At 45.3% G+C, this 25,669-nt stretch overlaps 1 protein-coding gene across 1 annotated transcript in view; it reads left to right on the top strand.

Annotated features, from left to right (window-relative positions):
- Positions 1-2,155: 2,155 nt before the first annotated feature.
- Positions 2,156-25,669, top strand: part of ZFC3H1 (zinc finger C3H1-type containing) — a 134,451-nt gene continuing 110,937 nt past the window's right edge. Inside the window, exons 1-5 of the mRNA XM_088452529.1 lie at positions 2,156-2,687; positions 10,080-10,484; positions 19,165-19,232; positions 20,790-21,075; positions 21,176-21,396. Of these exons, the coding sequence (XP_088308655.1) occupies positions 2,264-2,687; positions 10,080-10,484; positions 19,165-19,232; positions 20,790-21,075; positions 21,176-21,396 (1,404 nt within the window). The 5' untranslated portion in view covers positions 2,156-2,263. The remainder of the gene's footprint in view (positions 2,688-10,079; positions 10,485-19,164; positions 19,233-20,789; positions 21,076-21,175; positions 21,397-25,669) is intronic.

Here is a 25,669-nt window from a genome sequence, read left to right as displayed (position 1 = left end):
GGAATATGCCGCAAATATCTGATGATAAATAGGCCTCTATAATATGTTAGGTGCCAATTATGCCTTCACTAAAATATAGCTTTTGAAAATCCCCCTCTAGAAGTCCTGCGTGTGCCCCTGGTTTCTGGAGATGAGATGTGACTTTACATTAAACACAGCGCCCATATTTACGTTCTTCTGCTTTGCAGAGGTATGTCTGCTTAGAATGATAGCAGCTGGGTGCAGTGTAATAAATGCCATTGCGCATAAACAGTATGCATATGACAGCTCACGCCATACATATCTACTCTCCCAGAAGTCGTGGGAGGCCCCCAATTTTTCGGGTAACCCCCCGCACACCCGGGAAAGTAGACACTTCTCCCACATTCTACCCACTTCCAAGTGGGCACATTTGGGAAAATTTTCTAGGGGGTGTGGACTAATGATGCGATTCTTTGATAATCACATCATTTTAGTCCTGTCCTCTATTCAAATATGCGGGAGTCGCAGCATTTTACTGCAAGGGGTGGGGGCTTAATTACGCTGATCGGCTGGTCTCTCCCCCAAATCCACCCACCTGCTTCTTCTCCCCGACTTTCTCCCGGGGAGGAAATGTCAGAAGTTGGCAAGTATGGCTCTCGCCTCACTCAGGCAGTTATACTGTATGTACGTCCGGTAGTGAATGTCCGGTAGTGAATACACTTGGACGTGACGTTGAGTGAGGACGGAAGTGCGGTTCCATGCCCTTAAAGTGCTGTTATTTTCTCCCAAATGTAGTATCTGGCCTCCAACAGTAGAAACTTGTACCCTTGCAGCTCACTTCGCTCGCTGCTCTTCGGGCATGGTGGCTCAGGTTACAGACCCTCCAACATGACCTGTTCCATCAGGTACAAAATTATCCATTCCTGAACTTCCCACCTAATTTATGATTACAGCCGTATTTGTTGAAACACCTGTCTCATCAATTAACTAGTTCAACACAGCTGACTGCAATCATAAATTAGGTGGAAAGTCCAGCCTCAGAGCATAATGTACCTGATGGAACGGGTCATGTTGGAGAGTAGGTTACTAATCCCAATAGATGTCCACGTGGATAGTAAATGTCGTCAGGATAACATTGCAGTGGTTCTCAAACTCGGTCCTCAGGACCAGGGCCGGATTATAGGAGGGGTGAGCGGGGCGATCGTCCAGGGGCCCCCACACTGACGACAATAATGATTGGAACCTGGCCACTCACCCTGGTCAGCTTCCGGTCTCGGCAGCATCACAGCCTCACTGCCACTGTTTCACCCGACAGTGGCTGTGTGGAAGTCCTGCCCCCTTGTTGACAATGCCGCGATTCGCGGGTGCACGAGTAGGGGGTGGGGCTTAATGCAGTGAAGTGCCTGCCCCATCAGAAGGTTCATGGGTTGCCTTGCTGCAGCTGCAAGAGGTTAGTGTGTGAGCTCCCTTCCTCCATCTCTCTCCCCCTCTGTCCCCTCCTCCCTCTCCCTTCCTCTATTTCCCTCTTTGTCTCCCACCCCATCCCTCTCTGTCTCACTTCCACCCCATCTCTCTCTCCCTCCTTGTCCCTTTCTCCCCCTCCCCCCCACTCTGTCTTTACTGTATCTATATCTCTCTTTATCTAAATATATATATTTAGATATCTCAATTTATTTATCTATCTATTTAATATATATACTGTGTGTGTATATATATATAAAATCCCCCTCACTCTAACTCCTGCAGTTTACTTTTTTTTTTCCTATGGGGCCCCCACAATTTAGTTGCTCCGGGGCCCCCACAATCCTTAATCCGGCGCTGCTCAGGACCCCACACAGTTCACGTTTTGCAGGTCACATAGCAGGTGCACAGGTATATTCATTACTCACTGACATAGGTGGAGCTATTTATTTCACTTACGATTCTGTGAGACCTGGAAAACATGTACTGTTTGGGGTCTTGAGGACCGAGTTTGAGAACCTGTGACTTATTGAAAGGGAACAATCCCTAACCAAGCACGTGCAGTCCACACAGTGAGAAGTGGCAGCAGCCAGCAACCCCCGGCTTCATTCAGAGCCGCCCCTTCCACAGCTGCAAAACTCATATCACATTCCCACGATGATGAGTCGCCGTCACCTGACGGGAAATTACCCTATTGCGGATCTCGGACACTGACGTCGGGTGCAATGGGCAGATCTCGCGAGAGTGCTGAGCGCTCCCGGTAGTAGCTGCAGCCAGGTCAGAATCTCGTAGCAGCTGACTCCTGATCGTACGCACGGGAGTCCCGGGGCCGCTCAGCACGATGTCCGAGCCCGGCCCGCGCCCCGCCTCACCGCGGGAGGAAGGCGAGCTGGAGGACGGAGAGATCAGCGATGACAGCGTCCGACCCGATAGCCCCCAGCTCGTCCGGCACCGGCACAGCTCCCGCACCCTTCCACAGCAATACCGCACCCGCTCTCACCGGCCCCCGCCGCCGCCTCCTCACGCCTACAGGCCGAAGATGCAGTACCGGCCGCCTCCCCGGATACAACAGCAGCCGCCGCCGTCCATGGGAGACTGCGGACCGAGGCCCTCGTTCTGGGAGCGCAGCTACGACACGCTGGGCCGGTTCCGCTCCCGGGGCAGAGGGAGGCGCCCCTGGGACCAAGGCTGGGGGGAGCGAGGAGTGAAGCCGGGAGGACAGAGACTAAGCAGCTCCTCCTGGGGGGATCCGTGTCCCAGGAAACGTATCCTTCTTCTGAGCGGGTGTGCCCTAGGGCCAGTGTTAGGTACACGGTGCGGGCACCTAGTCTGTGAGGCAGCCTCACTGTTACTCAGCACGTCTCTGGCCGCTGTCGCCTACATGGGCTCCCTGTACCCACTGTACCTAGTATTTATCAGCAAAGTAGATGTGACAGACAGGTTGGGTATGGGATGCCGGCGGTATTCAAAATACCAACATCAGCATCCTGATGCCTAATGGTAAGTACCCTAACCCTTCCTCCTCCCTCAGGATAAAGCCAGATACACACGCTCATGTGTACTGGCTGTGTCGCTGACTATGCGCGTTGCCAGTGACATCGTCTGTCGGACCTGCATGCAGGTCCGACGGGCTATACCGCCAGCGGGGGCCATGCTGCCGAATACAGCATGGCCGTCGCTCCCAACATCGGCAAGTGTGTATGCACTTGCTCATGCCAAGACCACCGTCATTGGCAAGATCGTGCTGGGTACACATCGTTTAGTGTACCCAGCATGACTAAACCTCCCTTCTCCCAGCCTAACCCTCCCTCCCCCTAGTGCCTAACCCCAAGCCTAAAGCTTGCCACACATCTAAACATTCTGTCCAACCAGCCAACTAGTTGATTGGTTGGAATGAAAATCTGGTAAGGTATGAAAGCAAATGACAATCAGCAATTTGCTCCCAAACGCCGGAAAATGGACAAAAACTGTTGTTGGAACAAATTGTTTAGATCAAACATTTAACAAACTTGTCATTTTCATCGGTTTTCTGGCATTTAGGAGCAAATTGCTGCTTATCAGTTACTCCCATATGTTACCAGATTTTCATTCCAACCAATCAACTAGTTGGCTGGTTGGACAGAAAACCTTTACGTGTGTATGCAGCTTTAGAGTTCTCGTCAGGATGCCGGCTTTCGGGATTGTGGAGCTGGGATCTCAACTGCTGTCGAGAATCTGGCACAGTTATTGTGACTGCTGGCATTCTGACCGCCGGGATCCCAACTACATCTCATGACAGAGTTGTCTTTTACATACTGTGATGTATCTTAAGTGTGTCTGCTTCTTATTTTACTTTTATGGCATTAAGGTGTTATAAGCTCAAGGGCTTTGTAGGAAGAGCAGTGTTTTATACCCTTCATAAAACTAGGGTTCATGTAGGGAATATATTGTCAAATCATTGGGAAGTAAAATCTCCATTTGGCAAACACTGTCAAGACAATATGGCTCTTATGTTTGAAATAGGTTAGATCAGTGGTTCCCAAACTGTCATGAATCACGGCGCTCTAGAGTATCAGCATTTTTCCTATAGCACAATCAGATAGTTATTGTGCTTATGTCATTCTTTGGTTAAGTGGTGGTGGACAGGGTTGTGCTTCTGTTTGTCCATATATAGTTAACATTTGACTGCAATCGGCACTGGTTCTGCCTGTCACATTGACCATAAATAAATGTATTTAATCCAGGATCATCAACCCATGGCACCCTTGCAAATGCCCTGCAACACTCAGTTTTGGAACTTCTGACTAATGCTGGGCATACACTCGCAGATAAAATGCCTGTCAGACTAACCAACAGTTTATTTGGCAGTCTGACACCCAGCAGATACCATGGACATACACTGTGAGATATCTCAGTGTGTTGGCACGAATATCTGTGCCCCTCCACAGAGGAGGAGACATTTCCTTGTTCCTTCCCTGTGAAGGAACAGGCAAAATGTATGTTGGCTGCAGCAGTGCATACACTGCCCCGTGCGGCCGATGTTTATCTTACGAAATATTGCATCGGATGGACATGCTGGACGATTCAGCATGCTCGATGGATCAGTATTTTTGGATCAGTCAGCCGCATGCATAGTACAATTATCTGGGCGATCCACTAATATCAGACGGCTTGCCCAGATAATTATTTCGTCTATATAGAGTCCCGTGCATCACGCAGAGTTTTCTGGAAGGAACTGTTTACTGTAGTGACCTTTTTTTTTTTTCCTGGTGTATATTTTCTACCAATGAAGTATTTAAGACCTAGGCCCGTATTCAATTGTTGGCGAAAAGTCCCGGACTTTTCGGCGTCTTCGCCAGTTTTGCTTCCAGAAAAGTATCGCGCTTGTCCCCGCGATTTGCCCTATTCAATTGCAAAGGACGCGAGAACGTGTCCCGTCGAAAAGTCCTGTCAGATTTGTGGAAATTAACCTAATGCCTCCCAAAAGATGCACTGACATGGGGGATCACTATGGATACCCCTGAATATCCCTGCTGAAGGTATTTGGGGTACTTAAATGGTCTCAATACTTGCTATTTAGTGTATTTGCATATGGGCTGAAGAATAGCATTTAGCAATATTTTTTCTTCCACTTAACTAGTCCCAGCAAATTTGGGTTACCTGAAAATGGGGGCTAGCATATTTAAAAGTTGCTAAAGTGAAGTTTTAAAAAAACATGGAAAAACCACCTGCCGCAAACCCTGCAAAGAAAAAACACCTGGGGCGTACTTGGGGACCCCCCTGGAGTCTAATTCAGTAGTTTTTATGTTTGTCCCCCAACTTGACTTTTTTGCCCCCAAAACAAAAGTACTTTTTGGGGGTGTTCTAATGTCTTTGGTTTTTTTTTTACTTTTTTTTTACGCAGTTTACATTTTGGGGGACTGTCCTAACACTGCACGGGGCTTCCCGCAACTTTGCACCCCAAAACTGCACTTTTTTCCGCCTCCTTTTAGAGGCAAAACTTTTCTGTCTATCTGAATGCATTGACTTTCCACTTGGGTTTCAGACAGGTGAAATGACGTCATCAGCGAAAACTTTTCGCAGAGAACGACTTTTCGCCAGCAATTGAATACGGCGCATGGGGGTCTATGTACTAATAATCGTCGGTACTGCCATGATTATTAAGTATTCATAAAGTGGAACTTCCAGGGACTGCGGTTGTGGTCCCTGTGAGTTATATCCCTGGCAAATTAGAGGCTACTTTCACAGAAGTGAATGACTTCTTCGGGGGAAGCTGACACTGCACGTGCGCACAGTGTCAGCTTCCGAAGCCAGCCGGGGGCTGTGAGAGATTGAAAGATCTCTCTCCTGCCTCTGGGGCCTCCAAAGGCTTACAGTAGTTTTTTACTATTTGAAAATGGTGTAAACTACTGGGGCTAAACTCTGAAAAGCTTCGCTTTTTGAAGTTTAGTACATAGAGCTCAGATCGTAGTCCCCATTGATAATAATGGGGACTACGATCTGAAGTGCTAATTAGCAGTATGCCAGAGATTTCTGTGAAATCTCCTGCATTGTGCTATTAGTATATAAGAACAATACATAAACTTATGCAAAAACTGTAGTTTCTAAATAATTTTATGTAATGAACAGCTTGATACATGGGCCCCTTGGACACCAGGAAAAAAAAGTGATATAGAAACAGTTCACATACTTGAATGTATGTAGATGTCCTGTGCATCACAGATGATCATCTCATTAATGGACAACTCCTGGATACTTATTGATTTAAACCCTTCTGTTCCCAACTAGTAGAGCTACTGGAGTCCCGTGCCTCGAGTTGGCCTGGGTGTTAAAATAAGTGCTTTTCTGTCTATCTGGAATTGAGTCAATTTACATATTTAGGGGCAAGTGCTCAGAGCTATTCAGTTACAAGCCAGCGAGCTCCACCGAGGTGACAATTATCTCTGTTTTCAGTTAGCTCCTCCTGGAGGCCTTTAGAATAGTCCCATAAGATATGTACATATTGCAAAATAAGTATGTGCTTTAAAAACGAACACCCAATACCCACTGGCGTTCGTTACATTCTTTTACTAGTGTTTTTACAATGTAAGTATATTGGTCTATAGCTCCATTGTTTGTAATGTCATCATACCCACCCATGTGTTTACTAGCGTTTCTAAACATACGGTTTATCATTCAAAAAAACAGATAGTGACCTCTTCATATTAGTAAAATTGCATGTAAATTGCTTTAACACTAAGGTCCAATAGTTCAGTGTCGCATAAAAAGCCAGTGTATACCTGACCTTAATAAAGTCTGATGTGTTTTTTTTTTTTTTTTTTTTAAGGTCTAAAGCTCAGCTGCAGGTCATTATCAATGGGAATGTATGATGACAGTATAGAGTAGTGTGTAAAGTAGTTTTTGCCGAGGAGAAAGAAAAGTATTCTAAATGGGAATGCTATAAAATCAAGATGTTTCACCGCGCTGATATGTGGTTAAAAGCAGCTCAATAATAACTGTTTGCGAAGAGAAATGAGCGCTATGAAAATAAAATAAGATTAGTGGCACCTGTAAAAGCAATAAATGATTATTAAAGTGGGTTCTGATATTAAAGCACTTGGCCCGTGATGTGAACTATCCCTATCTACCCCTAGCTTACCCTTCCTTGTTCCTCCAAAGCCAGTACCGATGTACATTGTTACTGGCTTTTGGGCTTTATAAAACAGGAGTTTAAAATAGAAAACTTCTTTAGTATATTTTGCTGCAAACATGACATCCGATTACATAGTGATTAATGACATAGGTTGGTTTTCTGTATTAATACTGCAAAAATCAAATTCTGAGTAACATTCTCATATAAAAGTTGTCCTGACTTTCAAGGAAAGGTGATAAATTATAGTTAATCAAATTCTACAACCTCAATATAATCTAGCACAAGGGTTTCTTACACTTAGGGGCCTGACTGGATAATAAAAAGTCCAGGGCATGGTTGAGCCTTTACCTTTATGTTACATTAGGATTGGCAGATTAATAGGATCATTGTACAAATGTGAATTTCCCTTTACGTAAAATAGGACAGTTTTTAATTCTTAGAATGCCTTATGTCACAGCAGATGACTGATGTCTGTTCCTTCGCCACCGTGAGGTAAGACAACTTGTAGAACCTGTTCTTGGTTCTTTCCCTGCGGCAGAAAGTAGAGTAATCTTGTTTGGCCTGTGAATGGGGATAGGACTTTCTTTTCTCTTGTATTTGTTTCTGGTTTTAGTTGGTAGCAATTGGCTGTGCCATTTTTCAGCATGGACTGTACATTCTTCCTGCTTTGTTCTATAATTTGGGACAGCTGACTTGGTCCTTTAACAGGAGAACTTGAGATTGTTCTTAAAGTGGTTTCCAAGTTTAATTTGCAGTTATACCCACTGGTGGCTAACCAAATTGGACCAAAATGGTTGTTTTGCACTCATGATTGCATTGAGTTCAATAAGCAAATGATAGCATACACATGAATGTCTCATCTGCCAACCGGACTCGTGAACATACTTAAAACTAATGGATTATTTTCAGGCAACTTGTTGTTTGAGGGTTTGCATATATGTTAGAATTGGGGCAATTTGTTTTGTGACAGACTTGGCTAACTGCCAACCCTTGGTGATCATACAGTTGGGTAGTGACACATGGGCACTTTGCGCATCAGCTATATTTTTCTTGTGTTTTCTGAATGCTGCCCTTAACATGGTTTTTAAAAAGAACAAACTTAATAAATGTGTGTGTGTGTGTAATATATATATACAGGTTGAGTCTCCCATATCCAAATATTCCGAAATACGGAATAATTTTGGCATGACTGAGATAATGAATCCTTTGATTTTTGATGGTTCAATGTACACAAACTTTGTCTAAGGCACAAATTATTAAAAATATTGTATAAAATTACCTTCAGGCTGTGTGTATAAGGTGTATATGAAACATAAATGAATTTCATGGATGTACCCAAACTTTGCTTGAGCCACAAAATTATTGAAAATATTGTATAAAATTACCTGCAGGCTGTGTGTATAAGGTGTATATAACACATAAATGCACTCTGTGTGTATATTGGGGTCCCATTCCCAAGATATTTCTTTATTATATGCAAATTTTCCAAAATACGGAATATTCCGTTATCCAAAATACCCCTGGTCCCAAGCATTTTGGATATGGGAGACTCAACGTGTGTGTGTGTGTGTGTGTGTGTGTATGTATGTATGTATGTATATATATATATATATATATATATATATATATATATATATATATATATATATATATATGAGATAGATAGAATACCCGATGTTGCCTGTGTTGAAGACTAAACCTTGAAGTGCATCTGCAGCCTTTGTTTGCATTGTCTTTGCCTATAAGCCCATTCCATTGAACTGAAAAGGGCCCCACTGCATGCAAACAGTGGCGTTACTACTATGGGTGCGGCTGCTATGGTGCCCAAGCTATCTCTGCGGCCCACCGCTCTTCCTGCACCCAGTTTCACACAAAAGGAGGGCCGGTCCAGTCAGGACTACCAAGGGGGGTCCAGGTGTCAGCAGTGTTGATTGGTGCCGGTCCGCCAACTGATTACAGCTCCCGCTGATAATATATAAATGTGTGTGTATATAATTATATATTTATTTAACCAATGTTGTGTTAAGCAGGATCTTGATACCTGCTGATGAACTTGACCTCTGCCTCTCACTTATGCTCAGTCAACCCTGGAACAAGTGGATGGCAGGGTATTTAAAATAGAAACTATGGGAGTGACGCAGTTTTGAATGCATGTCCATTGGTGGAGTGTATTTTTTGTTTAGCACTTGTTTCAGAGCCACGCATTTGCATTTCGGTTACGGTACATTTCTATTTGCAAGTCAAGGGCCATAACTGGAATGCAACTGGGCGTTCTCACTAGAAATTAGTCGATTTGAGTTCAACTGATACTTATGTCCCCTTGAAGAATATTAATGTTAAGGAGCATGAAGAGAAAGGAAAATTGGATATTTGAATCGAGTAGTAGTAGAATGTTAGCGTTGGTAATATACAGTTGGTTTAGTAACATCTCATTTTAATAATCTTTTGTATGTTGTCAAATGCAATGCTCCATTTCATTATTCTTACATTTTAAAGCTTTTCTTTTATGTGTGTCCTTGTTGTCACTGGTCAAGATAATTCATTGATACCCCTTTCAGACAGAGAACCACATTACCGGGTCATACATTTCTACTCTGTAATTTGCTGATTAACACAGGTTTTTTTTTTTTTCTGTCTGAAATGGTCAACCTGACCTCGACCCAGGAATTTACCAGGGTCGGAGACCTGGGAATTTAGACCCGGGTTGACCCTTTCATACATAAGAAATACCTGTGTTTATCAGCAAATAATCGGGTAGAAATGTATGACCTGGTAATTTGCGTTTCTGTCTGAAGGGGGGGGGGGGGTACAGGCAGGGACCGGCAAAACAACCCGGCACGTTAAACCCGGGTTTTTGCCTTTTTCTGTCTGAAAGTGGTATGAGTATCAGTTGTCCAGTATGTTAAATTTTAGTTTTTTTTGTTTTAATAGGAAGTGATAGCAATAGTATGGTGCATTTTGTACAAGTATTAGAATATTGATTTATTTTTTAATTGTTAGCAATAGTACTTCATTCATATTTATATTTTCTCAACAAGCCTTCCAGTTAAAAGTATTGTAAGGTCTCCACTTAGGAAATCTGCACGTCTACTGAAAAATGAAAGCTGTGAAGAGAGCTTTGAAGATCTGCTTTATAAATATAAGCAGATAAAACTTGAACTTGAGTCCATTAACAAGGATGAAAAATTAGCTCTCAAAGAAGAACACGTGAAAGAGGAAACTGTTGTGGAAAACACTGTAGAACCATCTATTCAAGTAGACAAATGTATTGCTGATGAGGTGGTGCCTGTGTTACTGGTTGAAGAGAAACCTCCTGTAAAATCATTTCAGGCTTTCGAGCTTAGACCTCTCAGGCAAAAGTTAAAACCTGTTACTGAGCAAAAAAAACAAAGCTCTGTGGAAGAAACCAACTTGATTGAAAATGTCAAGGAAGTCACTAAACCTGTGCAAGGTACTGTATCTATAAAATAATATTTTTGGTGTCAAGCAACCCAGCCTATTCTAACAAAACTCTTGAGGTTGCCAATAAAGTAATCTCACGGAAGCACCCTTTTCTGCAACCTCTACCCAAATCCTGGGTATTGATCAATTAGACAAGTTAGTGCTACTGAAAGGGAGGGGGAGGGAGGCAGGAAAAGGTGCTTCCCTGAGATTACTATTTTGGCAACCTCAAGAGTTTTGTGGGACTGGGAATCCTTAGAAATAGCAGTCTGGATACTGTGTGACCAGAGGACTCATATCTCAATAATATGACCTAAAAACTTAAAAAAAATGTTTTCCACTTCACCATCTTCCTACTTCATGGCAGCCACTTCTGAGATTACATCCCCTTCTCCTAGTATTAGACAGGAAGTTTTTTCCCTACAAGGTCCGACAATTTAGGGTGTATAGGTCTCGTCCTCCTAACCTTCCTCAGTCTTTTTCCTGTCTCCTAGTTAGAAGGGAGTGTAGGAAGTTTGCTGTTTTGTTCTAAAGGGCACTTGCCTCAATTTATTCCCAGTAAATGCGCCTCTGGTAGCTGCAAACTGGAAGAGGGTAGCACCCTGGGGAGAGGCTTAGGCTTATCTAAATGGATCCGGTGCATTCCGGTGAGAACTGCAGGTATCCAGCTGTTAGCTGTTCTCCCCCACGTGGAATGGTGGGCGAAAGTGCAGAGCAAGTGCTGAGGATGGCTAGTGGTGGGCGTAAGTCCCGATGACGCGGCTGTCCCAGCGGCAGCATGACGCCAGAGTTCACCCGAGGGGTGAGAGGATAAAGATGGTGCCGCGCATCGGACATAATGGAGCTGCTTTTGCCCTCCGATACTATTACTCGGCTGTTGCTGATACTAGCCTCTGACAAATATGGACAGAATAGTATATTCTCCCAGTATTTCACAGGTTTGGCCAAATGTTGTGCAGCAAACTTTAAACGAGCTTCAACATGCTTTTTCTTCAGCAATGGAGTCTTGCGTGGTGAGCATGCATACAGGCCATGCTGGTTGAGTGCATTACTTTTTGTTTTCTTTGAAACAATTGTACCTGCTAAATCCAGGTCTTTCTGAAGCTCTCCACAAGCGGTCCTTGGGTTTTGGACAACTCTTCTGATTATTTTCACTACTCTGTCAAAAATCTTGCGAGGAGCACCTGGTCGTGGGTGGTTTATGGTGAAATGTTATTTCCACTTCCAGATTATGGCCCCAACAGTGCTCACTGGAACATTCAGAAGTTTAGAAATTCTTCTGTAACCAATGCCATCAGTATGTTTTGCAACAATAAGGTTGCAAAGGTCTTGAGAGAGCTCTTTTCTTTTACCCATCATGAGATGTTTCTTGTATGACACCATTTTTTTTATAGGCCATCAGTTGGGACTGAACCAGCTTATGTTAATTTGCGCTGACAAGGGGCAGGATTGCTTTCGCAGTACTAATAGATTTCAACTGGTGTCTCTGCTGTCCATGACTTTTTTTGTACCTCCCTTTCTTCATGTGCAATACTCCTTTTTTTTTTTTTTTTTCTTTCCCCCCCCCCCCTGTGTAATTTCACATTATTACACAACTTCATTTATGGACATCTATGGTTTGATTTCTTTGCATGTGTGGATTGCATGGGTTGTTGCTGACATTTGGGAAAATTTCCTTACCATAGCCCCAATACAAATCTAGTTACTAAGAAAAGTATTGATGTGTTCAATACTTATTTTACCCGCGGTATATATTATGCTTTGGTATATCTCAGAGTAATGGCTGCCATGAAGTAGGAAAAAGAAAACTGCAAATTATAATTTACCGATAATTTAATTTCTTCGAAATACTTCATAACAACCTATAATTTATCCTCCCTAATGTAGGTTTTTGTTTTTTTCCTTAAGAGGTGAGGAGACTCTCAAAAGACTGAGGAGGGTTAGGAGAAGGGGACCTATATACCCAGTGGGCGGATCCGGTAGGGAAAAAACTTCCTTCCAGGGTTGCATAAATTTTTTTTATATAAAATCAAACCCATTTGTGATTTCTCCTTCATCCACTAGGGGACACTGGAGTTCAAGACAGTGGGGTATAGACGGTGGTAGAGCAGAGCCTGGCACTTTAAATAATCTAGTAGTGTGACTGGCTCCTCCCCCTCTATGCCACATCAGCCCCAGTTTTTAGAATGTGCCCGAGAGAGCCGGTCGCACATCAGGCTGTCTCCAGCCTTTCTCATATATATTTTTAGTTATTAGACAAGCACTGAGGACAGGCAGGCTGCTTACTGTGGCAGTCTGCCTGCTACGTGGGAGCCGCCGGGAAGGGCACCACACGGCTACTGCAGCCTGTGTCCGGTGACCCTAAGGAGGGGGCACACATAATGGAGTCATCTGACCCTGCGAGGACCCGCCACTGCTAACACCGGCATGTGTCCGGGTTCCACGCCGCCCCCTCAGCCCAGCATCCCGGCCGCAGCAGTCCGTAAGTATGACCACTGCTCCTGATTAGCATAGACGTTAGCTGGGCTCAGTGACATGCCGCTAGCGGTCACTGTTAAGCCCGCCATTTCAGCGGTGCCATTTGTAAAGCGTCTGTGGCTCAGCGTTAAGGCGGGCTCTGCCCCTCAGTGCTCTGCACTGCAGCAAGGTCAATGCAGCGCTGACAGGCCGCAGTCCGGGTCCTCCTCCCCAGAGGGGAGCAGGAGGGGGTAGCTGCGGTAGGCGCGCCACTAGCAGGAGCTTCCCTGTACTGCGCCGGGGCTTGTAATGTAGAAGCTCCGGCGACGGCATTGTCAGGGGCTCGTGGACACCGCTTCAGTGCATGCACCGCGCACCCTAACAGAGCCGTTCAGCGGCTGTCTGTAATCACCGCGCCAGTGCTTAAAAGAACACCGGCGCCGGGTTGATCTCCCGCGCGCCCGTTAGACGCCGCTACAGCGCGCCTGTCTACCTGCAATGTCCCTCCTCTTGTTACAGGAGGAGACGCTGCACCGCGGATTATAGAACCACGGCTTGCGAGTCAGGTCTCTGATTAGGGGAGTGGTGCGATGATAGCGGGAGAGTCTCTGTTGCACCGTGCACCCTCTTGCCCTGTATTTCCCAGTACAGTCTATGTGCCCCAGGCAGCAAGTGCAAAGAATCATCTTAAGCACCGCGTGGAGGCCCGACATTCTCCATAACAGGAGCGCTGTGTCTGCCTTTTCAAAGGGCGAGCTAGTATAGGCAGCTGAGGCACAGTCAAAGTTACAGACCTGCTGGACATAGAGCAGCGTGGTTCTGCTATCATTGTTCTATAACAGATAATGGTTGACATGACTGCCTTTCAGCGCTGACGTTGTAGGCTCAGATCCCTCCGCAGCCCTTTGCTGTGTGGAGTTTGTGTGTACTCCCTGTGCTTGCAGCACTACCTGAGGTTTCATAGTGTAGTGGTTATCACATCTGGATTACAGACAGCAGGTCCTGGGTTCAGTCCCCAGTGAAACCACCAAATAGCTATTAGCAGCTCTCATCTAAACTCAGGAGGAGACGCTGCTGAGCAGGCTTCCCTATTGGCTAGTCTATAGCATAGGGCTAATAGCCTTAACGTTATACCAAATGCAGCTCCCCAATGTAGCGATGTATGACCGGCACGCCCTGCCATAGCAGCCTACGACCGCCTGGGAATACCGGGAACTGTAGGCCTAGAACAACATCAGTGCTCCCATGAACCCTCTCCGGTCTAGCAGGAGAGAGGTTCAGTTAATGAGGGGTTTTGCATTAGGAGCCTTGAATGCTTCCGCTTTATGCAAAACCAGTCGGGGACAGCACGCTGCTAAAATATCCTGCCCCTACGCAGTAGCAGAATGACGGCCACATGCGGCACATGAGCAGTCTCCCTGAGTGGAGGTAAGCCACGTGTGTGTATGTGTGTACATATATGTGGGTGTATGTATGTGTAATATATATATATATATATATATATATATTTGTATGAGGTACGCGTATCCATATGTGGATATCGCTTCTTAGCCTTACCATAAGAGCAGAGGTAGGATCTGTTCTTATCAGTTTTATGTCGGATACCTAGCATATTGAAAGAAGGAGGCTGCGATTGGTTGCTGGCTCTCCTGATGCGCTAGTTGGTACAATAACTCCGCTTTACACTATCTCTCCTTGGGGTTTGAGTTGTGTGTGTGTGTATACATTCATATATATATTTATGTATATGTGTAGGTATGCCTATACTTCCTCTATCATTAGGTTTACCTATAATTCCACGCATGCGAAAGCCGCCTGGGCTTACCAGAAGCTGTAGGCTAGTTCCATACATATTATATGGTGCTCTATAAACTAGTCATGTGATGCGGCTTACATAGTGATACTCTTAGGCATTGCTTCCAGTATGGACCCTATACATGTCCTGGGGCCTTCTTGTATGTCCACAAATGTATATAAAGATACGTACTTACACCCTCCTGGGGTTATAGTTCGGTTTCCGTCAGTCTATATCTACAGCGCCCTGTTCAGAGGACCTATTATTACTTGGTAGCAAACTTATTAGACACCCATTCCTTGTATGAATACTTGGGATGACAAACGCGTTATATGTCTAAGTACAGGTACCCTTCTCAATATCAATTCTGGTACTCCATATTATTGTCGCATATCTCAATAAAATTAGTCTCTAAGGGGCCCTTGTGTACACTTCATATCATGAAGGCCTAGAGCCACCTGCCGATATAAGTAGTGTCAGTTCTATTAATGGGGTTAGCAGCGCTGTGCTGACTGGAGTGTGACACTTCGCACACTCAGAGCGGTATTCCAGCGCCCCCTGCTTCCCTTCTAAGGACAGTAGTTATAGAACATACACAGGCTGGGGTGAATTTTGTCCTTGGGCTCCGTTCATTTCATGGCTCTTAATTCTTGCTCATGTTCTTATTTAGAAATATTACTGTCATCTCCTGCACGCAGGTAGTATAGCTTAGGCACTACCTGCAGCAGGGAGTGCTTTAGCGTGGTCTCCTATCCCCTCCACATCCCACGCTGGGAGTCCTTCAGCGCAAACGGTAGGGATGCCTGTCACTGGATGACAGGAGTATAGTGATGGCTGGTTTGCTAGCAGAATGGGAACTAGCCCAATCCCCTTTAATTTTTGAACTATAACACCACGTTATGAGGTTCTGAGAGGGGCCAGTTATTCAGCTGGTGCACATCCCGGCTAGTAGCGCTGTGCTGACGAGACACAGTCCTGCCAATTGCAGCGCCTGCTATTACCCCCTGTCAGACTTCCCCTTGGAACTGCCTCACCGCATCTATCACAAAGGGTGCCTAGCTTCATCTAAAGTCTGAGCTACCTCATGGTATACTAGCTACCTTGCCTAAATGTATAGTATTAGCCACTGTTCTGGTGCTGTGGCCAGAACTTATGGTTATAGCATACCCTTCACTCAGGGTTAGCTCTTTTTTTGGGTCCCTTCCCCAGGCTTATGCCTCACATTGGCTTACCTTTGAGAGGAGCAGTACTCTTCCCATGCATATATGTGAAAACCATATACTACATTATAGGCTGATCTTAAAACCTTTTTTCATTCTGTGCTCACGTTAGAGGCTATGCATATGTGCATCTATATAGATTTATATCTTCTGTGCTCCATTCGGTGGCTCATACAAGAGGAAGTTAGTGATGCGCGGCTAGTGCGGTGGTATTACTGCCTCACAGCATTGAGGTCGTCTTTTTGATTCCCACTTCAAAAACGGGTTCATCTGGAGATAAAATGGCTCACCTGATAAGGCGAGTACACCAGTAACAGAAGGGTCCCAGGATCGAATGCCTGGGTGGTATTAGATTGGTGGGCATAATACGCACTTCACCATTATACATATTTATGTAAGGACTTACACTAGCGGACCGTTTTAGGGGTATATGTATGGTCTAACACGACTATACAGATACACATCCCTTATGGAACAGGCTCAAGTATAGAGTCCTGTTCTACGACTTTCTTGTCTCCACTAACATTTTGCTAGTTTCCACAGTGTTTTATGCTGCACATCTCCAGATGGATGTCCGTGCTGTAGAGCATTGGTCTTGGCCCACTGAAGCTACTCTCTATTCCTAACGTGGCAGGTTGCTGTGTGTTGGTAAAGGTCAGTGACATTCTACATAGCGTCCAGAGGGATTCTGGTCGCTCAAAGGTAAGAGCATACCTCACTGATGCCTAGGAAGATGCTCATTTTTCATGCAACCTGACATACATAGTGTTATTCTCCCTAATGCACCCTAGCTGCTGTCCTAGCAGCCATCCACTCTTTTAATCAGTTGGCTCTACACTTTAGAGTTTTCCTGGTGTGTGGGTGCATCGTTACAACATTGGATTAGTGACACTATCTACTAGAATCTGTTGGGGTTATGGACCGAAGCGCACCTATGGGCTAGTGCACATCTTTACATAGATGTGTAACAGTCACTATGTTCCACGCAGGGGGCCTGGTTGGGCTTTCTGTTCTATATCTGTTGATATTTGATCACACTGACAGGTACCTGACGGGTACTTTCATGGTTGTCCTAGTGCTCTAGCCTTGCTGACTGGATGCTTCCCTATATTGGTAGCTCTCCCTGGTTGACTGTTGCATTCGTGCTCTTTTACGGGTAGGGTTCGGGCCAGCAGTTGGTACTGACTAGGCACTTCCATCATGTTGGAAGTTGTTTTCTTTTTAGCGGCAGCGTTTCAGTTGCTGTTTTATCCCTGTTTTCAGTATGGGATGTACTGCTGTCTGACCCTCTGAAGGGTCTTGTAGTCTCAATAATCTCTATTTCGTCTCAGGCCCAGTGGGATCTCCACTCTTTGGAGACTTCTATGGCCTAACCCTTCCGCTGGTTAACAACTTTGTTGTAGTTGGACCTCAAGGAGGGTTCAGGGCGACTGTTCGGTCTAGTCTTTTGACTCCCTGCATACTCTGTTTGGAGTCTGTGGACAAGTTTAGCTCTGTATATTGATATTGTTATACTTCTGTATATACGATTTATGTCCAGCTGTGCTGGGATTCTGCTGTCTGCACCTGTTGCAGCTTCCTGTATAGCCTCTAGTACGGTTTCTCGAGTTTGTTCTTGTTTACGGCCCTTCTATGGATTCTTGTTGGGGCTCTCGGCTGCCAACGGTCTGGTTTGGTCTATTTCAGTTGAGATAACTGGTTCTGACGTTTCTCAACTGTCTTTGTTCTCTCGCCAGCCGTTCTGTTCCTTTTGACTTAACCTGTACGTTATGGAAGTTTCTATGACTGTTTAGCAAGGAGTGGTGTTTGTCTCCTGTGCTCTACGACACTTAATCCTCAGCTTCCGCTGGGCCTATGGTTCTTTGCGGTCCCTGTTTTGGTTTGGCCAAGGGGTCAGCAAGTTCTCCGCGCTTCCCACCCAGGAGGTTGGCTTTGGGACGTCCCCACTGTCTTGAACTCCAGTGTCCCCTAGTGGATGAAGGAGAAAATAGGATTTTGGTACTTACCGATAAATCCCTTTCTCCGATTCCACAGGGGACACTGGCCGCCCGCCCAGCGCTGCGCACTTGCTGTTTTGTTTGGTTCCTTCTATGGTTGTGTGACTGCATGGTTTCCCTGCAATGGGTTCCTTTGTTCTCCTTCAGTCGGTCTTGTTCCGTTCTGTGGTCTTCTCCTTTTCCTAATTTTTCTGTTGTCCTCCGTCTCCTCTCGGGCTCAGTTCTTAAACTGGGGCTGATGGGACATAGAGGGGGAGGAGCCAGTCACACTTCTAGATTATTTAAAGTGCCAGGCTCTGCTCTACCACCGTCTATACCCCACTGTCTTGAACTCCAGTGTCCCCTGTGGAATCGGAGAAAGGGATTTATCGGTAAGAACCAAAATCCTATTTTTTTTCTTTTTTTTTTTTTTATCAGATTTTTGGGACTTAAATAGGATTTTGTTAATTTTTTTTTTTTAAGTAAATGTTTTAAATTTGTAAATGTTTATTTAATTTTTTTTTTTTTAATAAAAAATCCTATTTTAAATCCAATCCATTTTTGATTTTTAATAAAAATCCAATTTTATGTATCAATATTCCTTTCTAATACTAGAAGGGGTTGTAATGGCTGCCATGAAGTATTTAGAAGAAATTGAATTATCGGTAAGTTATAATTTGCTGTTTTTTTTTTTTTTTTTCTACATAAGACTTGTAGGATTATGTATAGCCCTACAAGTAACATATAGCATCAAATGAGGGGTCACTTATTATTCTAATCTGACAAAGAATTAAAGAAGGTGGCACACTAGTGGCAAATAACAATATTTTCCTATATTTATTAAGTTTATATAGCACACATATTCCACAGTGCTTTACAGATAATATATGGCCCTTCACATCAGTCCATGCTTAAGTGCAGTTTACAATCCTATATTCCGTACCGCAAGTATACAAACACATACACTGACGTTTCTTGTTAGAATCCAATTAAACTACCAATATGTTTTTGGACTGTGGGAAGAAACCCTTGCAAACACTGAGAACATACAAACTCCACACAGTTGGGGCCTTGGTGTAAATTGAACCAAAGACCTCTGTGCTCTGAGGCAGTAATGCTAACAATTACACCAGTTACAAAAATAAACATTTGGGGAAGTTTGGGATTTTTATATGAATGGTGAAAGGCCTCTGGACATCAATAAGTTAAACCTCACCAAAATCTATCTGTGCTCTCTTCCAGAACCTGATGAAATTGAGCAGACTGTTTCTTGTGATGGCAACACTGCAGATGAAACAACTGTGATAAAGGTTTTTATCAGTCCTATATAACAAATGTTTGTCCTTTCAAGGGTTTTAATCAAATAACTATTTTTGTAATAATTTATAAACATTTTGTTATTTAAATAGGGAGACTTGCTTGAATAAAGTTTTAGCATCCCACATTCAAATATGTGCAGGGTACAAAATAACAACCTGCTACCTTTCAGTGGCTTTAATCCTTTTATTGCATCACGGGAATGTCCAGACAAATGAAAAAGTAAAAATCCCCTGTTTGCATCAAGGGTTCCACCTAGGTATACCATGGTCCACTGCTTCTTTCTTCCAGCAGCTGATATAGAAGGGGATTTTTGCTTGGTGTCACTGATTGTCTGTGCACAGGTTGGTCTGGTGACTTTATTATCTTGGTGTGTATGTGTGTTCCCACCTTATTACTGACCTGGGGCAGCAGCATAATGTGTAATATCAAACTGTAACATCCCATCTGCTTGAATACACCATAGAGTGGCAAGGCAAGGGGGTTATAATGAATTACCGGGGAGGGCTGTGGGGGACAATTTTAAGTTGGTATAGACAGTCTAATATCACCAGTACTTGTTTTTTACATTAAGGGGGGTATTCAGTTTTTATAAACTCCCCCTGCTGGGCCTCTATTCGAATAGGCCCCCAGCGGAGCAATTCAATTGTTGCTCCATTCGGACGTCTAAAGCTGCGGGGGAACACATTCCTCCTTGCAGCCTGCTGAGATGCGAGAAGAACTATGTCCAAAGCCCGTTTTTTGGGGCACCCTAACGTTAGACAGGTTTAGCAGCTGTGCACAGTGGCTAAACCTGGTGCTTGTGGCCACAATAACTACTAATGGGTGCCCGAACGGAGAATCAATTGAATTGCTCCGTTGGGCGCCTATTAGAATACATGCCCAGCAATGAACATCTATAACAGTTGAATTGTGGACTGTGCACAGAGGTAATGTAAAGAACTTGCATACAATGGAAAAATAGTTTACAATATTTTTAGACCAAAATGTAAGCCTACTTGACATTTTGGGGGCTATAATAAAAATGTATTGATAGAATTCTTTTAGTAGAAAAACAAATCTGATATACCATTAAAATCATGAACGCAAAAGTGTTGCTAGATCTTGCACTGCCCCCTATTCACATAAAAATTGTCATGGCTTCTGAATGCTATTGTGTCTTCAGAAGTTCTAAAGTTAATCTGTCCTTGCTGAATAGTTTTACCTTCCTAATGCTTGAGTAACATGTAAAAATTGTCAAAGCGTTTTTCATTTGTTGCTGAATTAGTGGTCTTAATGTTTGTCATAATGTATGAAAAGAGTCTTATAGTGGGTACACACCTGTCCGACTTGTCTGCCGACCAAGAGGCCGATTATTAAGCCAATACACACTTGTCAATCTACCACTCTGTGTCTGGGCTGACAGCACAACTGGGCGGGTATTAAAGTTTGCCCACCTAGTTGAGATGTTAGTGTCTGTGGTCCACTGCAACAAGTGTATGGGTGATTGACTGATTTCCCTTACAAACAGCCAGGCCCTTCTCTAACCATTGTTTCACTCACTCTTTCAGAAACCTGTTGGCGAGGAAGAGGAATTATCAGAACTCCATTTGCGCCTCTTGGCTTTGCAATCTGCAAGTAAAAAATGGCATCAGAAAGAACAATTGGTGATGAAAGAAGGCAAAGAGAAACTGTCAAAGGGCAAGGTGGAGCCTCAGAAGGAGAAGGGCAAGGTGGAGCCTCAGAAGGAGAAGGGCAAGGTGGAGCCTCAGAAGGAGAAGGGCAAGGTGGAGCCTCAGAAGGAGAAGGGCAGCACAAACTGTCTTTTGTCACGCAAAATTAATGCAGCTTATGCAGGTATGTTACAAACTCAATTGGACTGACAGAACGCTTAGGGAATGCTTTAAAAGTCTCTCTAATTATGATATAACGTCATAATGTATGTTATATTTTAAAGCCAAACAGGCATTGAGAAGACAACAAACAAAAGCATGGAAAAAGCTGCAACAACAGAAAGCTGAAGAAAAGAGCCAAGCAGAAGAGAAAAATAATCAAGCAGAGGAGGAGGAGAGAAGAAAAAGAGAAGAGGAAATACGAAAGATTAGAGATCTCTCAAATCAAGAAGAGCAGTATAACAGATTTATGAAACTTGTAGGGGAGAAGACCAAGCGGAGCAAGGTGCGTTTTTCATACACTATAGAGAAGGTTTAATGGAGTTTAAAATAGGTTCAGAAACCGTAGCCAAAACTTGCTTAATATTGATTCAGGTGAACTTGACTGTCAAAGATTCTAATGTAAAAGTGGTGTTCTAGTGTTCACTGTAGGATTTTTTTAGGGCAGGACATTGATCACTGAGGGCACATTTTAATTTTGAAGGGCAAACATTTGACAACGCTATATGTTGCTAAAGCTACACTGGCTGGGAAGCACACAATGTACAATGAGGGTTAAATTAGATCAATAGTTCCCAACTTTTAGGCAAGGGAAAACCAAAGTCACTAGGATTCTTTGTGCAAAAGTCTGTTCTTCTGTTGAGGGACATAAACAATTAATGCTCGCTGCTTACCCTGTTCTTTTGCTCTGAGTGCTACAGGGAGCTGCGGCAGTGATGTGATTGGCTGTCCCTCCTATGGGATACTGTTGGGTCAGGGCTGCATCTCATCGAAATTGAGTGACCATGTCAGGAGACAGGGTGTGTAGATGGCTACATAATAACATGCTGTGCTGATCTCCTCTGCCTTCTGGACAGGTATTCCCCCATCTTGTAGCTCTGTGCTTACTACAAGAGAACACTTAGAGCAGAAGGACATGTAATGGAATTCTGCATAGTGCTCCGAGTAAGGCCCTGGTACATATTTTACATTTCAGAAATGGGCAGGGCACAGCGCCCTGCTAAATTAGCCTAGCGTGAACACTAGTAGTTGATGTCTATTTTGCCTTTCCTCATACAGACGATCTAGGGGACACTGCATTGTGGACTCTGGGTTAGAGTGACTAGCACAGGAGTAGGGCACTAAACCGTTAACTCCCTACCCCAAACCCTTTTGCTTCCCCCTAATTCCAGTTTTCCTTCAGTGCCTTAGGAGTAAGGCATGGATTATAGAGCTTAGTTTGTTTACTTTTATTTCTTGGTTTGTCTTAATTGCACCTTAGTCCCTGTTGACAGGGTTCAGGCAGCCTCAGAGCTGGACTCTTAGCTTTAGCTTAAGACAGTGCTCCCTCTCTTCCCCCCCCCATTCCCCAAGCCCCCTTTACCACAGTGCGAGGTATTGGTCCCGATGAGATCAGAGTGTCACCGGAGCTCGGTCAGAGGCCAATTTCAAGCCAAAGTGAGCTGAGGGGAAATCTCTTTAAGGTAAAGCAGTCACTGCATACTTATAGATAGTGCTGGGCTGCAGTACTGAAGTCCCGACAGCACCACCTAAGAGCGGATCCTGTGTCCGGTATGGCATTAGCGCTAACAGACAACACAAGTCAGAGACTGTTTACACAGCATTCCCCACTTTTCCTCCAAGTACTGCTTTGCAATTAACTACTGGGTTTTCCATAGCCAGGAAACATTCAAGTCCACATCAAGCTAGTTTTCCTGAAGAATCTGATTCTGTGGATTATTCCCAAGAGGGGGGGGGAAATAGTGGACTCTGTCTGGGAGGATCAGACTGGTTGAGAGGGCGACTCTCCAGCAAGCTTGGGTGTTGCTGCAGTTGTCAGAACTTGAATATTCAGGAAGTGGAGTTTTCTGGGGTGGTAGCCTCCTCTTCCTTACTTAAACGTAAATGGAAACCGGTTCTAACTTTTCCGGTTCTCACATTTTTCAGATATTTTGAAAGAGGCTTGGCTTAAACCTGAAAGAACATTTCAGGTTCTCCTATACTTTAAATCTTCTTACCCCTATTTGTAGGAAGACACCTCAATCTGAGAGGTTCCACCTCGAGTAGATGCTCCTATTACCAGACTGGCTGAGGCACAAGAAGCGCCCTTACTGGATCAAATGGCTAGGAAGAGTGAGTCTTAAGTTCTGTACACACGGAGCGACTTAACGATCAGAAAATCGTTGTCTGATCGTCCTGCATGTGATGGATTGAACATCCAGCACATGCAGCAACTCCCCAACTACTATAACATTGATCGCGGATCCCTATAGTAAACGGGCTAACATGGTCGATATCGACCATGTTGGCCTGCATGCACGGGCGATGGTTGATATCTATATCGACCATTTCTACTTCAGGGTCCATAGGGGGTCCACAGGGTTGACCTTGGGGTATAGCTGGATCTGGATCCACGGGCACCACGCAGTTAAAGCTTTGCTGCTCCCAGGATGCACTTGGGTCCGTCCTCCTCTATACCCCGCCCCGGCCACAGGCACCTCAGTTTTAGTTGGTGCCCGGCCGGAGTCGGGTCACCCTGTCGCAGTGGGGCTGCAGGAGCAGCCCCTAAGCTTTATTTTAAAAGAGAAATTTTTTATTTTTTTCTTCTTTTTTTACACTGTTAGAGCAGCAGCATCAGACTGTCCTTTAGGACGTCCACGCTGCCGCTCCTTCTCCCCGCTGGCGCATACAGTACAGCTCTGGGGATCGCGGCGGGACCCCAGAGCCTGTACTAGCCGGGCTCTGGGGACTCCCTTGACTGCTGCCGGACGCGACGGGGATCAGGTAAGCCGCGGGTCGCCGCGTGCGGCGGCCCGCGGATACTTCAATGCAGTCAGGAGCCTCCGGTCTCTGGGGACAGACCGGAGGCGCTAGCGGCGGCGGCGGGCTCCCCCTCAATTGAGGAATACCCCGCGTGTCCGCTAGACCACCAGGGTATCAGGCTGGTAGCGGGACCGGCAACCCGGGGGTTAATTGCTAGCCAGGGGAGGCAGCCTTCCCTGTCTAGCGGCTCCTCCCCTCAGCTCAGCGCGCCTTTCAACAAGCAGTCTGGCGTCGCTGAGCTGCTCTTATCTCTCGGCCACTCCTCCTCTGAGGTCTCCGGTGGCCATCTTTACTGGCACATCGCAGACTCCCAGGCGGTATCAAGTGGACCGGTCCCCCTGTGTACCTCTCCCCTGCTAAAGGACAGTGTACACAGCGCTATAGCCCTCCCAGACACTGAATCTGGGCGGTTGATTGTAGCGGAAGGTGCAGTGAGTACTAACTTTTCTGCATTGTATGTGACTATTGCTAGTGCTGCCTGTCTGTGACTTATTCTCCTTGCTGTCAGCTTATAACTATCCCTTTCCTTCTCCTACGGCCCGGCAGGTGTGTGGGGGAAGGGCGTTTTTCTGAGACCCTCACTTATATAAAACACGTATTTGTGGGGTCAGTCACATACTGTTGTGTGCTACACAGTACCATATCTGGGCTGTTGTGTCGCATACTGGTGAGTGCGCGGGTGTTAAAACCGTAATTCCTCTGGTGATACCTATTTCTTGTGTATTTACGGTATCATGTCGGATGAGGAGACTGAGCGCTCTGTGGCTCCTGTGCTATTTTCCTGCAGACGCTGTGCTGCTGGAGTTGATGGGGAGGACTTATCTCAGGATGGTCTGTGCGGGCGGTGCCAGCTGGTACCGGGCCCCTCCAACCCCCCTGTATCACAGGACCCTCCTTGGGCGATGTTTTCACAGGTGCTGGCGTCTATTGCGGACCGGTTATCGGTCCCATCAGCGGTCCCTTCTAGGGCGTTACCGCAGCCCACCATCCCCCATTCCCCGAGGGTTCCACAAATGTTGCGGTCTTCCCCCGGGGCCCAGACTGTGGGTCCTTACTCGGGACTGCCTGTGTATGTGCAGTCTTCCCCAGGGACGTGTCAGTCTGTAGTGCCTTTGCAGAGTGTTGCTCCGACGGCTCCTCCGCCTTGGGTGGATGTTCTATCCAGCTCCGTACAGAGTCTGGCGGCTTCATCCTCGGCGTTTCAGTCTATGTTGCAAGGTGATGTGCCACCAAGGGTGTCTAAACGTCCGGTTGTGAGTTCACTAGCTGCGCAGTTGTCGGACTCGGAAGTGTCCTCAGATGATGGAGAAATCCATGAGGACTCTGACTCTGATGTCATGGGGCAGGAGGTGGAAGCTAAGTCCTCCATTAATGTTCCAGCCTTAGTTAGGGCGGTGCGGGCTATCCTACATGTTGAGGATGATGCGCCGGCTCCTAGGTCGAAGTTTCCTAATTTTAAAAAAGGCCAAGGTGACCTCAACTGTGTTCCCCCTGTCTGATCAATTATCGGATCATATGGCGGCGGCCTGGCAATTACCTAGTAAGAGGTTCCATCCACAGAAGAGGTTGGCGGCGAACTATCCTTTTCCTGAAGCTCATTGCAGGAAATAGGAAACTCCGCCGGCGGTGGATTCCCACGTTACCCGCTTGATCAAAAGCGCGACGTTGCCATTGCCGTCTATCTCCTCTTTGAAGGATCCCACGGACAGGAAGGTGGAGACTTGTTTAAAGTCCATTTATTCTCTTTCCGGGGCGGT

This window comes from Taudactylus pleione, unplaced genomic scaffold (assembly GCF_031769625.1).
Source record: "Taudactylus pleione unplaced genomic scaffold, aTauple2 ptg000038l, whole genome shotgun sequence".
NCBI classification, from domain to species: Eukaryota; Metazoa; Chordata; class Amphibia; order Anura; family Myobatrachidae; genus Taudactylus; species Taudactylus pleione.
Note: the sequence above shows the minus strand (reverse complement) of the source record. Positions and strands in the feature narration are given on the sequence as shown.